The sequence below is a fragment of the Sardina pilchardus genome, chromosome 3, assembly GCF_963854185.1.
Source record: "Sardina pilchardus chromosome 3, fSarPil1.1, whole genome shotgun sequence".
In the NCBI taxonomy this organism is placed as follows: Eukaryota; Metazoa; Chordata; class Actinopteri; order Clupeiformes; family Clupeidae; genus Sardina; species Sardina pilchardus.
In genome coordinates, this window is record NC_084996.1 from 9285183 (window position 1) to 9303174 (window position 17992).

Below are 17992 nucleotides of genomic sequence, written 5' to 3' on the forward strand. Positions count from 1 at the left end.
GAGTATGGTCTACTGTGAGAAACAAAGTACAATTGCCTACAACCATATCCAGAGCCATAAGCATAGCTAAAAATTTAGAATTCATTCCAGCGAGACTAGATAAGGGTTTTGAAAGATGGAAAGACAAGGGTTTAGAAGTCTTGGACCAGTTATTTGAAGGAACAGTATTAAAGTCATTCGAACAAATTAAAGAAAAGTATGACTTAGGAAATGAAGACTTTTTCAGGTTCTTACAGATTAGAGACTATTTAAAGAAACATAAAGAATGGGAAAAGCTTTGTTCCCTATACCATCCAAAATAGAGCGTGTTTTCATTTCAGCTATACAGGGAACAGTGACGAAAAAGTATATTTCATATTTATATAAGGCACTACAAGAAGATCTTGGAGAGAACAATTTGGATATTAAAGAAAAGTGGGAATTGGAGATGAATACAATAATATCTGACAAACAGTGGGATACTTCATTTGAGCAAGGGCATAAGGTAACAAATAGCCCCAGTTGGAGGGAATATGGCTGGAAATTAAGAGTGAGATATTTTAGGACGCCACTTGTTACATCTAAGTGGAGTAATGGTTCACCTGTATGTTGGAGGGGTTGTGGCTCACTGGGGGACCATACACATATATTTTGGGACTGTCCAAAAGTATTGGAATATTGGAAAAATATGCAGAGAGAAATAAAGCAATACTTATTTATTGACCTACCAATGGAGCCAATACATTTTGTATTGGGCATTGTACCTGAGGACCTCCCGGAGGATGGCCATACAAAACTGTTAAGGATACTTCTTTTAATTGCAAACAAAGTCATAACGGTCTCCTGGTTGAAGCCAGAGCCCCCCACAATAGTCCAATGGAGGGATAGAGTTCAAGAGGTGTATCACATGGAATATATCACTGCAGTCTTACAGCTAAAGTTAGAAACATTCCTCAATAACTGGACCTCCACTGTGTTGCATCTCCATTTAATATGACTTATTTTTTATTTTTATTTTATTTTATTTTATTTATTTATTTGTTTTTCCCTGTGTTTTTTGCGTCTTTACTGTTGGAACTTGAAGGCAGATTTAGGTATATCAATGTATTGAGTTGACTGTAAATCAATCTTTAAGTCTTTGATCCTTGAGGGATATGTCTTTAAACCATGGACTACCTGTATGAACCCACTAAGACTGACATAATGTATGTTATTCAACTTTGTCACATTAGAATCTTGTTTTGATGCATTGTATGACTGATATGAAAACAAAATAAAAAGAAGTTCAAAAAAACAAAAAAAAAACAAACAAAAGTGTTGCATTTGACCATCTAAAACAATACATAACAATTTTCTAGTTAACATTTCAATTACAGTATTAGTCATACCAGAATGATTTCATGAGGTAAAACACTTTGATGCAAGATGGAAAATGGAATTAGAGTAAAAGTTAAGATAGAAAACATACAGTGTATTTTAGAGGGTTTGTATAGAATAACAGAGGATACAAACAGCTCTAAACTGTATGACTGCAAATCAAAATGCAGGGCAATTTAGCAGAGAAAAAACACAGGTGAAAATAAAGAGGAAATAACATGCACAAACACTGATGTGTATAGAGAGCGCTATTGAAAATATCCTTTGCTCAGAGGAGGAAATGGCAAAGATCAATGTCTTTTCACTTTACTCTAGCAAACAAAGACATTGAAAATAATAAGATCCAGCCATGGTATCATGGAGCTTTCCTGTCGCAGGAGGGTTTCTTCCCCATGTTCTTTGTGCACAGGAAGTAGGAGATGGCGCTGAAGTACACCATGCTTTTAAAAATCATAAATGTGTACATCCATGTCGCCAGATATAGACTGCGTGCAGCTCCAAAGTACGCTGTCAAAGCACAAACACAAGCGCTTTGAGACAGAGCATGACATCACGCGTGTATACATCTTTACATCACATTTTATTAATAATTGGCAAGGGGATATCAATGCCAGCAGATCCAATATTACTATCTCTATTATTCTTATTATCATTATTATTATTATTATTATTGTTATTGTTATTATTATTACCATCTGGTATGAGTGGCTTGGACATAGCTGTGCTGACAGGTGGGCAGGTTATTGCAAGTGAGCTTGTAGTTGGACCAGGTTCATTGTACACTTCTTCATCCAAAAATGCTAGAATGAAATACATTTCAAATGCAATGTACAGTTGAATATACAATTTACTTAATTAAATAACACATATAAAACATGTAGGATGGAGAATAGGCTTGCTTTAAATTGTTGCTTTTAAATATTTCAGCCCACATATCTAAAAACATTAATAAAGATGCCAATCAGGACAACTACAATATTTCTTTCATACTAGCCAGAGGAGCAAACAGTAGCCGTACCTTTCTCTATCTCCAGAGGTTCGCTCTCTTTTCCTTCCCTGTTGGGCTCGACGGAACAGGCGTAGCGGTTGGCATCGGCCTTCTGCTTGTCAATAATCATCATACTGGTCCTTGTCTTATCTGAGAAGCTCGACTCCAGCACCTCACCATCGCTCTTCTTCACATCGACCCATTTATCATCTTTAAACACCCAGTGGAATCTGACCATATCCAGGAATATATCACTGGCATGGCACAGGAAGGTGTTCCTTCCTTGCCGAGGTTTGATGGTAGAATAGACAGACACTTTAGGTCCATGGATGGATTGGCCTAAAATTGTAAGACAAATGGTTGATCATTTAACAAACTACAGAATGCAAATGGTCTGAAATCAAACAGAACATTAGGGATGGAATACATTAAAAATATATATAAATGATTTGAGATGATATAGAACACATTAAAAACATGCGTCTCTCCAGCTCCACGTGGTCTCAGTCTTACATTATATGCTATTGTCACATGCTATTTTTTCTGTCACTGTCATCAGTGTGTGTCATTTGACATTTCTCATGAGTCTCATGATCAAAGTTATTCATATAATGTGAACCATTCTTTACATAAGATGTATATCCATATGTGGCCGACGGACGCAAAATCCATCCAAATTCACACCCATTATTCTCTATTGAATGGCTCACAGAGCACACAAATATCACATATCACGTGAAAGTGCAACACAACCTTTTCAATGACACATGAAATTAAAAATGAATGTTGAATACATAGGTCTTAACTCAACACATAGCAAACCAGACTTACTGAGCACAAAGATCCAAAACACTACGGTATGTTCAGTCTAGCAAATTTCTAAATCAAACTTTGAAAAAGATATAGCATGTATATATAAATTGTTAAAACAATTGCCACTGCCCAGATCAAAGGAAAAACCTCTTCTTTGTCTAGTCTATTTCTCGACACAACTGTGGTTATTTTAACACCAATGTAATTCTGACCATTGCCTGGAATTTATTTTATTTGTTTTAGCCTTCCTCTTGTCACAATTCTTCGGTTCAACTTCAATATTTTACCCTTTCAGAGAAACAGGTTAGATTAGATTAGATTAGATTACATTTTATTGACATTGTGCAGAGTACAAGTACAGTACAAAGACAATGAGATGCAATTAAATACTGTAGAGTTCAGTGATCTCTAAATACAAGCTGATCTTCCCCCTTGAGTAACAATGTTTTTAGGTGATTCCTCCTGACCCAACACAATATACTCTGAATCCAACACAATTTTGTCTGTTTTTGGTAATACTTATTTGCTATCAAACTAAGATAACAGACGATTCTTGATTATTTATCTATTTATCATTTTCAGTGTTACACAAATTAAATCAGATTTGCTCTTGTATCAAAATGTCAAAGTAACATTTATGAGATAATTCTCACCTGTCACATAGACTCTTGTGCCTGATCCAAAGACAGACAGCCCCACAGCAAAGTATTATACTACAATAACTCAACCATGCATCAGTCACTTTATTAGCAACTTCATTTTCCCACAAACTAAAGGCTACTAATATGGATATAAACTGAAATGCTGTTTTATGACTATTCACCAACCCAACTCACACATGGGAAGATATAAATCTAATAAATAAAAAGTTTATTTGCCTATAGCCTTCTAAGTAAAGTGCACTGCCATCACCACTAGCCTATTATTTCTCTTGTGTAAAGTTTTCCATTTACAGCCAAATTCAAAGCAATGGCAAAGCAATGGTTAAAAATAGTAGCCTAATAATATTAATGGTTTATTTCATACCTGTAACAGCCAAGTGCCTGATCCAAACATCTGGTTCCACCCACAGAGAATCACCTCTGTCATATGCTAAACGTTACTATGATCTGAACGTCTGTATTTTACAGCTTCTATGTAACGTGCATTTAAACTTCATAACGAGTTTGGCGAATTAATATTCAAGTGTGATACGGTCAAAAACAATGGAACTACTTCATAGCCGTGCGTATATCTAAAGTTAATGCACACCCTTATAGAACGCAGGACAATGGGGAACTCAACCGAGCAGTGGAATAAATACTGTATATTTGGTGATTTGTTTTTTCCTCATTCACCTATTTGTTTTCAGGTAGACATTTCTGTATTGATTCCTTTCAGATTCTCAGATCACAGTTTGCTTGTTTAAACACAACGTCAGAAAGAAAAACATATTGGGACAGATACAGTATATGTGGGACATTACATAATTTACTTACACTTTTACATTCTCCATTTATTTGGAATTAGGCTTAGAGGAATGGAGAGATGAGTGTTGACAGGCCAGTCTTCTACCTGTTATGACCTCCCGCTTGCTGCCATGATTATGCAAACACAGTGCTGGGTGTCCATCAGTACTTATGGGGAGTTGCACAACTGTGAGCTGCAGCTGAGTTCACATCAACACCCACAGGATGAAGGACACACTCTCACTGATGCTGCTACTCAGCACCACAGCATGTGAGTGTCTCTGAATGGCAAACCACTTTTGAGATTGGTACTAGAAATGTAGTCTGATTAATGTGTCTCCTGTCTTTGTTCAGCAGTGGTGAGAAGCCAAAGCATGGAGTCCATTCCCTCCAGTGCAGTGTTGAAGAAACCTGGTGACACTCTCAGTCTCTCCTGTAGGGGATCTGGATTCACTTTTGAAAATTATAACATGCACTGGATCAGACAGCCTGTTGGGAAAGCACTGGAATGGATGGGTTATGATGGTGACACCAACTATGCCAACAGTGTCCAAGGACGCATAGAAATCACCAGAGACGACCCCAACAGCATGGTGTATCTGAAACTGTCTGGTCTGAGGGCAGAGGACTCTGCTGTGTATTTCTGTGCAAGACAGGCACAGTGACACAAACACATGAGTGGAGACGTACAAAAACATTCAACCTTGCAGTGAGCAGTCATTCTGTCATCCATCAGGGGGCAGTCATGGCCTATAGTAATATTACAGCTGCTCATTCAGATTCAGGAAGTGCCAAACCTAATGGATGTCTGACACCTCAAATTATCCTAAAGTGTTAAAACAGTTTCTGAAAAAGTTCAGCATCTCCAGAGACACGTCCAGTGACTCTCTACAGGGCCAGAATCTACAGGCTGGAGACACATCTGTGTATTACTGTATTATTTCTCCTTAGTTATCAATGATATAACCTTGATGCCAAAATGTAAGTACCATTTTATATAAAAAAAAAAACTCATATAAGGGGGGGGGAGGGGGCAGAGGACTCTGCTGTGTATTACTGTGACAGAAAGGCTCTGTGTGACGGCCTCCTGGTCAGCTAGTGTGTTCTATCTTCAGCCAGAAGCTACAGGCCAGGGTGTGATGGCTTCTGTGGCAGTTGCCCTGTATAGACATGCTGTGCCACACTCGGTCAGGGACAGACACCGCCAAGTGAAAGCTTTCGCTGTCTGGAGGAGCAGCAGCTTTTTTCACAGGGGGCACCGCTGGGTAGCGTGTCACGTGGTGTGGCAGTGATAACTGTACCCATGCCATGGTGAGGGAGAAGCACAGGCCTCTGATCTGAATGCCCCGAGATGGCCCAACCAGCGCTGGTCTGCAGACCTGTGCAGTCTGGTGATACCAGTGGGGACACCGTGAGGAAATCCCTCCATCAGCAGGACCCGTCAACAACACAGGCACACGGCCCAGTGTGGCATCCTCAGCCCCAGCAGTCTGTAGACATTAAGGTGCTTTCTCTTAAACTCTGTTTTTGTCCTGGCATGAGTGAAGTGTGTGGAGGGAGATCTGCATGCACTCTCAGTGCACCCGTCCTGTATGTGGTTCTCAACAGGGGGAGGTGAGGTGGTGCTGTGCCCTAACGCTCCCTTCACTCCAAACGTGCTTACGGCTCCAAATCAAAATCAATGGTTCCATGCTATCCTTGGGGCTATATGCCCACCAAGTTTCGTGCACTTCGGTCTTTACGTGTTCTGGGAATCCTTGACAAAACAATTCCAGAAAAAAAATGGATTGAAAAAAATTAAAAACTGACTAAACTTATATGACCGCCACTTCGCTGCGCATGCGGTCATAATAATATGGCATCAAAATCAAAAATAGCATTTGTACTTGTAAGCTATTTTTTTCTTTCTTACTGTGATTTTGTATATTGCATGCATGCTTGTGCTTTACCAATCCTGTGTATATTTTGTGTCCTTGCATAAAAAAGAAACAGCAGGGGGAGGTATAACACAGCAGTAAGTGGTTTCCATGATCCATGATACCAACACATGGACCCTTTTACAGACAACACTGATGTAGATATGTGGCACATCTGAATGCAAATACTTCCACCTTCCATGTATAAATACTATGTGTGACTTTCATTTCTTCATCGGATCATGGAGCACAACCGAGCCATGTCACTCACATCAGCCTCCTCAACACAAACATGTTTCCTGATGCTGATACTGGTGGTGGCATGTGGGTCTTTAGTAGCTTATTCATAAATACTTAGAATGTAACTTTTTCATTTTTTTAATTTTTATTTGTAAACATGTTGGGTTCTGTTTTGTTTTTCAGGGGTAGATTGTGCTATTGAACACACTCAGCCCAGCTCCATCATGGTAAAGCCAGGAGAGTCTCTGACAGTTACCTGCAAAGTGACTGGAGCTTCCATTACAGATAGCAGCTACTGGTCTACAGCCTGGATTCGTCAGGCAGCAGGGAAACCTCTTGAGTGGATCAACAGGCTCCGCTACGATGGAAGCAAAAATGAAAACAATGCCCTGAAGAACAAGTTCAGCATCTCCAGAGACACGTCCAGTAACACAGTGACTCTACAGGGCCAGAATCTACAGGCTGGAGACACAGCTGTGTATTACTGTGCACGAGACTCACTGTGATACAAACAACCACTTACAACTACAAAAACTCTCCCTATATTCAGTAATATTAGTTTATCCAGAATGCTTAATTAAATAGAGAGTTTAAAAAAGTCTTATATCAAAACAACCCTATATAAATTGCAATTATGGTATCAGATAAAATAGTACATTGATGGTATACTCCCTATGATTTGTCTTTTTTTTCACCATCCAAGTTGTTGTAGCCATTTTGTTCATGTTTAGTCATGCTATTGCATTTCTCCAGCAGTATAAGATAGATAGATAGATAGATAGATAGATAGATAGATACTTTATTGATCCCCAAGGGGAAATTCAAGAAGATGATACTATTTGATTTAATTGAGCTGAAACTGCTTATAAAAGAGAGAAAACAAAACTGAAGTGAGATAAAAGGAAGCAGTGAGCTATGTGCCAAAGGGATCTGTGATCTATGCAGTGTTTGAATAAATAAAGACAACCTCCCAGTACACTTGTTGTGGATGTTTTCTTCAATATTAATGCATGCTTTATAACAATAAGGTGTTGAAGTAGCAGAAGACAGTCTGTGTTTTCATACATAAATAGACATATTTGCATCTCTGAGATAATTAATAGCATGTCTTACTGTTTCCAGAGCTCACTCTGTCATCTCTTTACTAAGAATGGCTACAGCTTAATTGGACATATTCATTTCCCTATGAATAGGTTAAAAAATTCAGTAGATATAGCCCTCCACATAGCTTTTAGTGTCAGCTGGCAACAAAACAAACAAACAAACAAACAAACAAACAAACAAACAAACCTAATAGATGCTGAAGACATCCTGCACGTGGAGATAACTGACATCATACTCTCTTGCATGACCTGCTGCTTGCTGCCATGATTATGCAAACTCAGTGCTGGGTGTCCATCAGTACTTATGGGGAGCTGCACAACTGTGAGCTGCAGCTGAGTTCACATCAACACCCACAGGATGAAGGGCACACTCTCACTGATACTGCTACTTAGCACCATAGCATGTGAGTGTCTCTGAATGGCAAACCACTTTTGAGATTGGTACTAGAAATGTAGTCTGACTAATTTGTCTGTTGTCTTTGTTCAGCAGTGGTGAAAAGCCAAAGCATGGAGTCCATTCCCTCCAGTGCAGTGCTGAAGAAACCTGGTGACACTCTCAGTCTCTCCCGTAGGGGATCTGGGTTTGTCGTGTCAAATTATGGTTTTTCAATAGTCCAAAAATGAAACTTCCAAGATGAAAGAATACTGAAGATTGTGATAGCTTTATTCACCCAAGCCATGGTTCATGAAGCATGCTCTCTTGACAAATCTTTGAGTGAGCTTTTATACTCCACACACATACACTGTTCTACTGGTGTTGTCACTCAAACTGACCACCAACTGAAGGCCTTCTTGCCTGAATTTAGCCCTGGTCAGTTTTAGGATGACCAGTTGGGCCTAAAGATCTCACCAAAGACACCAACTGCCTTGTTTGGCTCTCTATAAATAGCCGTACTGTAACAGTCATCAGTTTTACCACAGAAACCCAGACTCACCGTCTCTCTTATTTTACCCACATATCATAGATAGGAAAATATACTACATATTCCCCCCTTTGAGTACACCAGTACTCACACAACTACAAAACCTTTATCCTTACTGTATTCATTATTTTATCAATACTAATGCAGTCGTTGAGCACAAGTGGATCCATGTTTACGTTTAACCAAACTTTGTTCTATGTTACCACAGATAAGTCAACTATCAATTTTCTAATAACACAACTGGTGGTTCAACATCAACTGATACTACTAAGAACCACTTACAACAATTATATGTACATTTCAGTACAAGTACCCTTATTCCAATCCCACTCTAAAATCAAATCAAAGAGTGTAGTAATCATTACCAATTGGAATGACAAATTTCAATTCCTTTCGATGGAAGCGAAAACTTTAACGGAAAACCTCAGTCATCACTGGAGGAGAAAACCGTTAAAGGAAAATTCTTCCATTACCCTGCCGTGGCAGCGGCACTTGTCTACACAAGCAAGAGGAGAAACTTCCCTTCTACTACACATATGCTTTTCCCATTCCCATAATATCACAGCACATAAGCAAATGAATTTCACATCAACGATTTTGATGGGCTTTTCCTCTCATAATCTATGCTTTTGCTAAATGTAGGACCACACACTCAATTGGTTACTATCATCCACAAATTCTTATCAACATGCAAACACACAATTTCACACAATAATGTCCAGTCTTTGTTTTCCTGGGGATGGGTGTCAATGCATACGCAAATGTATAAATACGTGTTGGATGCTGCGCTTCAAGTGTGAGGTGTGTTTACGACTGCTGCAAAAACAAATCTTCCTGTAATCCTTTGGCCATGATATTAGCCAGAGGTAGTATTGACATCCAATGCCACATCATTGGCAAGAGAACTGGTATCACTTCCAGCATTGCCTTCTGCATCCTCCTCCCTTCTCCAATCCTCAATGAGAAGAGTTAGCTGCGGCATCATTGGCTGACCTGTCGCCATTTCCATATCAGGTGTTTCCTTCCAACAAGCTTGTCATTTGTTCATCCTTCATCAACAACAGGGGCATTTGCATTCCATTCCTTCCAGCCATTATTTTGAGCACTTTTGATCTTAGACAAGGAAGAAACAAAGAAAACACAAACACAAAAAGAAGCACACATATTCCTACATCTACTTCTGTTAACTCAACACTAGCCCTTCACAAATGTTATCATTTACTGCTTCTGTAGAAGTAGTTATTAATGCTATCAAACACATGACTTGGCTATCTTCCCATAAAGTATCTATTGACAACTCATATCTTTCCTTAACTACTCTTTTCTCACGTGGTTCAGTTATTACATTATCCCCTGATAGGTTAGGATTAGTTTTCACATCTGTTGCACTAGTTATTGTTGTTAGTAACACAGACTTATCCTCTCGTGTGATGCTGGATTGCTCAGTGGTTTTCACCGTAGTAGGGATGGCTTGAATGGCATTGACTTCAGTTAGAGCATCGTTGGACACTTGATTGTCCTTTTGTGGTGTTACAGACACCTGACCGTCGATCCGTGGCTGAATTAGCAGTGGCGCAAAGTTCTCCTTGGTTCCAGAGTCTGTTTTGGTAGATAAAATTTGATCAGTCAATAATTTCTGTGTTACCTGACTCGTCGATGTCGCAGTGCTAGTCAATGGAACAGGTGGCTAGCTTTTCTCCTGATGAACTGTAGGTATATTCGCTGTTGTCAGTGATGGAGTGGTACTCATCGGAACGGATAACAGGTTCATCTCCTCCTGGGTTGAGGATGTGCCTGTTGTTGTCGGTGGCTGGCTGGGGATTACTGATACAGATACCTGACTCACTTCCTGGTAGGTTGGTGATGTGGTTGGATTGTGAGATGTCAGATCCGGCATCTCTGAACTCTGCTCCTGGTTGTTGTTGGGACAGGGGTTGTTGATCCGACATCCCCCCTTCCAGACTGGATACATCGCTTGAAAGTCTAGAGCCAACAGAGGGAACAGGAGCATACATGCCAGAAACACTATACCCACCAATGCCAGAATCATTTCTGTCCAACCCTCGGTTTTGTTGCTTCGGGAGAGATGAATTCTGACTCGGCCTCTCCGGAAAGGTCTGTCCGGCATCCTGTTTTTTTTTTTTTCCTGATGCACCATCATCATTTGATTCTGTTCCTTCATCTTTGGGTTCTTGATTCCTATTTTCCACTATTGGAGTGGCCTATATCACTCTGTATGTTTCCTCTGCATCTTGTTGTAGACAGGATCACTTGAGCACCTGCAAATACTGTACACCTACTCTCCAGACTATATACTGTATTGTTCTCCTATTTCCTATAACTTCTTCCATAGGACTTACACATAAATTATAGTTAGCTAGCCTATGAATTTGTAACTATCAAAGTATTCAACACTAAAAACACTAGTCATCTGAAGCATAAATAGCTAAATACAACGATAATACCCCTTTGTTAATCTCTGATAACCCAACTATGTAATAGATTAGGTAAACTAAACAGACAAAATCTATATCTTTAACACGCTGAAGAGTCAGTTACTTGACGGTTGCCATTAAGTTGCTCCATCATCTGATGACATCATATCCCAAACCTAGGAATCATTTCTTTAATGCAAAAGTTAATTACTGTTTTACTATCAGGACTGACCTGAACAAAATTCCACACACTTTGAAAACCCTGCAAACCACTATCAACATGTGTGGGTGTCTGTTTGTTACTTTTATCATGTCAATGTAATCAATCACTAAATGTTTAAATGGTCCTTCTATGACAGTTATTTGTCCTAATGACTTAGTTACTATTTCTTACCTAATATTATGAAGACATCACATACTGTATGACACTGTGTTAGAGAGACATCGATAACTTCCTGTAAAAATGATCCAAAACATTCATTGAAAAATGTCCTCTCTTCACCTCCCCCCTTGCGCATGAATCCCAATCATGCGCATTGAAGATGACCATGTATAATATCTGTGGGGAAGGTACCTTGTTAATAGCATACAACCATCATACCTACTGTAGGGTTCACCCCCCTTTGTCACTTTCAGCAGCACAATGGTGTCGGTAGGCCCCATTCCTCCTAGAAAGGCCTACATCTTGTCAATGATGGAAAGATTTTCTATTTTTCATAATGGTGAACATTCTTTAATCTTCTAAAAATTTCTTATGACCATCTTGATTCTATCTTTCTTTGCATAAAGGCTAAACAAGTTTCTCTAAATTGGCAATAATAAGTTTTAATTGATTTTAGTTTATGTATTTATCTATCTATTTTATTAGATTTTCCAATTACATTTATGTTGCATATGATCTTACTTCACAATTCTAGAATTGTACTTTGAGATTAAGAGTAAGGTGGCTAGGTCCCTATGATATACAGTAATTTTATATCTACAACATACCTTGTTTCAAATTTTCTGCAATTTAATTCAATTCAATTTCAATTTCAATTTTAGTTATAGGGGACAGTGTGCAATTAATACATAAAGGTGAACATTTAATGCATTGCACCAGAGCTAGCCTTAGGCTAGTTTCCAACTGCAGTTCCCTATACGTTTATCATTTATTATTTGTCAGAAACTTCAGCTCACCTCTAGCCCTACCTTCGGTTGTCGGTAGAACCTGGTTCTTTACATATTCTATCATTATCCTTTTTAATTATCATTTTTATTATCTAATGTTGTAGTGCAGTATATGGGACTTCTTAGCATCCCAATATGTATACGTAGAACATATGTTAGAGCATTTATTATTCCTTCAAACTTTACTTCCCCTAAAAATAAACTGAATTATTCTACATTAGACTTGTTGAGCGTGAGTGACCACCAGGTCCAGAAGCAATCTTTGAAGTAAGAATACCTATGGCGAATTTAAGTTATCCTTACCTTCTTACACCACCTGTTCTAAAACATTAATGGAGGTGTTATTTGACATAAGATGAGATTATGTCATTCAATTGGATCAAATCACATTTGCCTTTACAATTTATTAAACAGTTATTCCTGTTATTCAAAACAAGAATCAATGTATACTAAAAATTGGAGTAAGTCATAAATTAAATGTGGACTTACCCATGTGTTATTATTACCAAAATTCCTTCAGCGTGGTTTCCTCATCACTCCCTCTTATAATATAGGTATCCAACCTTCTCCTGTAGAATTCTCTAAGCCTCCATAAAGATATATTATATCAAAAGGAAAGGAACAGTATACCTGTCGGGTTCATCCCTCAGTGCCTAGGTGCCTCCTCCCTCTCCCTGTCCTGTTTTCTTTCAGACAGTTTCTGAAGATGTGTCCATTGTCCAGTCTTTTTGCAATCATAGCAAACTGGTGGTAGCCTTGCCTCAGTTGCATTGGGGTTGGTGCTGCACAGATATGGAGACTTGATTTGCCATTGGTGTTTAACGCATGTAGTTGATGCTGCAGGAGCTTCCATTGTAAGTTCATGTTCCGTCTTTGCTCTCCAGAAAGCCACTGTCGCCTTGACAAAAGCTTTAAAATTCTCAGTTGAGTTTGTCCATACTCAGCGCAGTTGTGCTGAACTTGCTCAGAACTTGGTCAGGACAGGGAGTCAGCTTGGATTAACCCTTGCACATCAGCATGTCCTTACGACTGGCATACCTGTCTTCCCTTAGATATAAGAGGCAACATTATCTTTATATTTACCATTTAGCTGGAGATGATGAGGACCTCATGCTGAAGGCAGAGTGTATGTTTCATTAAAGTACATCTCTATCATCTACTTTACCTTGCCCTTATGTAATTTATCATTCAGCTTCTTATCCATTCATTTCTTATATCCATACTTCTGTTATTTCCCATCAACTATGGTCACTCACTCCCAAGTCATCTTCTTACTTCTATATCTTAGGCCCTGCCTTATTAAATAAGTATAATTTACACTGTGACTAACCTATTTCTTCCTATTTATTTTTCTTATATATTACATGTAAGATGGTATTATGTAATCCCTGATCTTTGCTCTAACAGTTTTAAATAAATTAATTCTCGTATGGGCCATAGACCTATATATTCTTCAGCCCATTTTCTATACATTTTCATAAACTTTTATCAAGAAAACACAAATGCAGTTGAAGTATAATTTCCTACAGTATGTAGGCCTCATATAGTTATTTCATATTGCTCTATAAACTAGATACATTTACTAAAAGGGAAACATTACATTTGCTAAATGGATTCTATTAACTGCAATTTGTCATGTAGCCTCTGAACATCCTGGCTACAAGTACAAGCACATATAGCATCAGTATATTAAATATATCTAAGTATAAGTGCTATGTATTGGCTGGATATACTCACCCTTTATGTATACCATACCTGTCAAAATCAGCCAAACATACTGTAAATCAATGTACCATACCTGTGATTAGTACATAAAACATTAAGCTATTCGTAGTCTTTTTTAACATAATTACAACCCACAGTACGTTTTACAAACATTTTTTGCTATAACCAATTCATTTATCACAATATTACCTTCCTTATGACATTTTAACCACAACCAACTTACCCACTAGTACTCAAAGGCCAAACAGCTTAGCAACCCAACAATGCCAGCAATATTTGCTAACTTTGCACCATATTGTTTAAACACTTTCACCATCGGAAACTACATTTCCAAAGTAGGAATAAATTCCTCTGGAAAGTTTGCAAAAACATAAATATTCCCATAATCTAAATTATTTCCTGTGTAGTAGTCATCCTAACAGTCGTATGTCAGTCTGAGTCAGTCTGAGTCAGTCTTTCTGTCAAAACAAAATCTATTTCGATTATTATCACATGTAAATTATTCTACACACAATGACACACTGTAAACAACATAAACCCCCCGATGAGCTCTTTTCAACACTTAACACAAAGGACAATTTGGGTAGGATATGACAATAGCCTACAGCCCGCAATGATTTTTCTTATTTTTATTTTTATTTTTTCTTCAAACCTGTTAATAAACCTTTTTCACACACCAGCTTTTTAGCCAGATGACCTTGCCCATACCAGTGCAACACTTTTAAAGATCTTAAACAGTAGCTTATACCTTTACCTTATAATGTAACCTATAAGTACACATAAATATAGCAATTACCAACCTCCTACTACATAATATATATTAGTCTTTTAATCAATACTGGACACAACAACATTCCACAACACCTAGAACTGCCGTAAGTGGTCCTCCAAAGCCTGGATCTCAAACTCTACTTCACTTGATTACTCAAATCGATGCATTCTATATGTTGTATTGGCATCTTTTATAAGTAAATAACCCCAACAAGTAAAAGTTCCATTCGGCACAGTACTCATCCAAAATAGCCCATAGCACATATACAGCCTTCCTCCACCAGGCCACAGCTTACTCTAATAATAGTCCCAAGGCTACTTGAAATGACCTCTCAACCCCAACAGCACCCTAAAAACACCAGACATGCCAGACAATCAAGACACCTCATGAATTGAACTACTCCTATGCTATCTATATACCAATAAACTACAGTTTAACACCAAAACATGTAAACCCTCTTTATCATCACAATCATTCAAAATGGAACCATACATTCTCCAACATCAACAACCATCAACCACCAGACTTGTGTCTCTCTCTTAGACATAGTTACATCACACAAATCCCAACAGGTCAAGATGACCACCACGGCAGCCCCCCAGTGTCAAGCAATGACGCTTTCCTTTTGACAATCTATTTTTATAACAGGCTATTACATTGTTACTGCTATTTCAGCTTATTTTCGTTTATACTATTACTTAAACTTCTATAACTCTAGAGTTATCTCAATCACTCATTCACAGCCTTTTGAAACCTCCACCTGTTTTGTCTTTCTTTATCACAATATACTCAGCTTGAGGTACTCCTCAGCCAGCATCAATCCATTTCAGCGGACATCTGTCCACTGTATTCAGAACTCTGTCATTCTGATCTGCCGTTACCAACTTTTAAACCACGCACATTACTTAGTAGGTATCAAGTGGAAGAACAATTTCCCACTACCACATTCTCTTTATCAATCATTTCTAATGTTTTGATCATGAAAGACCAAACCTTCAACACAACACTTACAGTCTTAAACATCACCAAAGTGAAATATTTTCCCCTTCTAAAAATCAGTCTCTAGATTGCTTAACCATTAAACCTAGGGCCCATTCACACTAGGTCCGCTGGACCGGACCCAGTATGAAAGCAACCTCAGTGAAGGTTTCATCAGACATCCTCTATTCCTCACCAAGATTCACACCAGACATTCCATAGCTATTTTTACACACAGGCCTTTACACACACACACACACATGAGAAGAACTTCGTTTCATTCATAAAACCAGTCACTGGCCTTTTACCATTTCCTCGAGGATCCTTATTATATCTCTGACAGCCCTGCTGTATTATAAATCTGACCGCCTCGCAGTATTATATCTTTATATCTCTTATCTACAATAGCCCGGCTATGTTATATTCTCTGACCGCCTCGCAGTATTAAATCTCTTTATCTCTTATATACAATAGCCCTGCTATATTATAGTCTCTGTACACAAAAATATTTTGGCTTGCCACAACAATACTCTTAATTCTATTTGCTAATGACCCGGGTCTTCCAACTACTTCCAAGCCACTCTCTCTTAGAGTGCTTGTACCTCATGCAACACACACTAACACTACACACACCACCATAAAGCTTTTCCCACAATCTTCAGTATCATTTACTTTATATTTTAGAAATAGGGCTCTTCTACAGGAGGACTTCTAGTACAGCCATACCTCAGTGAGCCAATTGATCAAAGGAGAGGCTGCTAATTAAGCAAAGCGCTTACTTTTGTTTAAGTTGTGCACATCAGCCTCTCCCCTGACCTCCTGACCATCAAGGCGGTGAGACTGTCCTACCTTTTGTTTAAGTCCTTACAAGGTCCCTTCGGTGGTCGCCAATATGTCGTGTCAAATTATGGTTTTTCAATAGTCCAAAAATGAAACTTCCAAGATGAAAGAATACTGAAGATTGTGATAGCTTTATTCACCCAAGCCATGGTTCATGAAGCATGCTCTCTTGACAAATCTTTGAGTGAGCTTTTATACTCCACACACATACACTGTTCTACTGGTGTTGTCACTCAAACTGACCACCAACTGAAGGCCTTCTTGCCTGAATTTAGCCCTGGTCAGTTTTAGGATGACCAGTTGGGCCTAAAGATCTCACCAAAGACACCAACTGCCTTGTTTGGCTCTCTATAAATAGCCGTACTGTAACAGTCATCAGTTTTACCACAGAAACCCAGACTCACCGTCTCTCTTATTTTACCCACATATCATAGATAGGAAAATATACTACAGGTTCACTTTTGGAGATTATTACATGCACTGGATCAGACAGCCTGCTGGGAAAGCACTGGAGTGGATAGGTTGTGATTATGATGGTGGCACCTATGCCAACAGTGTCCAAGGACGCATAGAAATCACCACAGACGACCCCAACAGCATGGTGTATCTGAAACTGTCTGGTCTGAGGGCAGAGGACTCTGCTGTGTATTACTGTGCAAGACAGGCACAGTGACACAAACACATGAGTGGAGACGTACAAAAACATTCAACCTGGCAATGAACAGTCATTCTGACATCCATCAGGGGGCAGTGATAGCCTAGTAATATTACAGCTGCTCATTCAGATTCAGGAAGTGCCACCATGAACCTAATGGATGTCTGACACCTCAGATAATCCTAAAGTGTTAAAACAGTTTCTGAAAAAGTTCAGCCTCTCCAGAGACACGTCCAGTGACTCTCTACAGGGCCAGAATCTACAGGCTGGAGACACATCTGTGTATTACTGTATTATTTCTCCTTAGTTATCAATGATATAACCTTGATGCCAAAATGTAAGTACCATTTTATCATAAAAAAACCCTCATATAAGTGGGGGGGGGGGGGGGGGACGACGACTCTGCTGTGTATTACTGTGACAGAAAGGCTCTGTGTGACGGCCTCCTGGTCAGCTAGTGTGTTCTATTTTCAGCCAGAAGCTACAGGCCAGGGTATGATGGCTTCTGTGCAGTAGCCCTATATGTATGTTTATAGACATGCTGTGCCACACCCGGTCAGGGACAGGCACCGCCAAGTGAAAGCTCTCGCTGTCTGGAGGAGCAGCAGCTTTTTTCACAGGGGGCACCGC

At 39.0% G+C, this 17992-nt stretch overlaps 3 gene segments (V, D, J or C); all 3 read left to right on the plus strand.

Annotated features, from left to right (window-relative positions):
* The first annotated feature begins 4786 nt into the window (after positions 1-4786).
* Positions 4787-5270, plus strand: LOC134076565 (Ig heavy chain V region 914-like). The segment is given in 2 exon segments: positions 4787-4876; positions 4963-5270. Coding segments are annotated over 2 exon segments (354 nt in total).
* Positions 5271-6763: 1493 nt separating this feature from the next.
* On the plus strand, positions 6764-7297 carry LOC134075838 (immunoglobulin heavy variable 4-59-like). The segment is given in 2 exon segments: positions 6764-6845; positions 6945-7297. Coding segments are annotated over 2 exon segments (405 nt in total).
* Positions 7298-8371: 1074 nt separating this feature from the next.
* On the plus strand, positions 8372-17380 carry LOC134076566 (immunoglobulin heavy variable 1-46-like). The segment is given in 2 exon segments: positions 8372-8445; positions 17161-17380. Coding segments are annotated over 2 exon segments (294 nt in total).
* Positions 17381-17992: the final 612 nt, after the last annotated feature.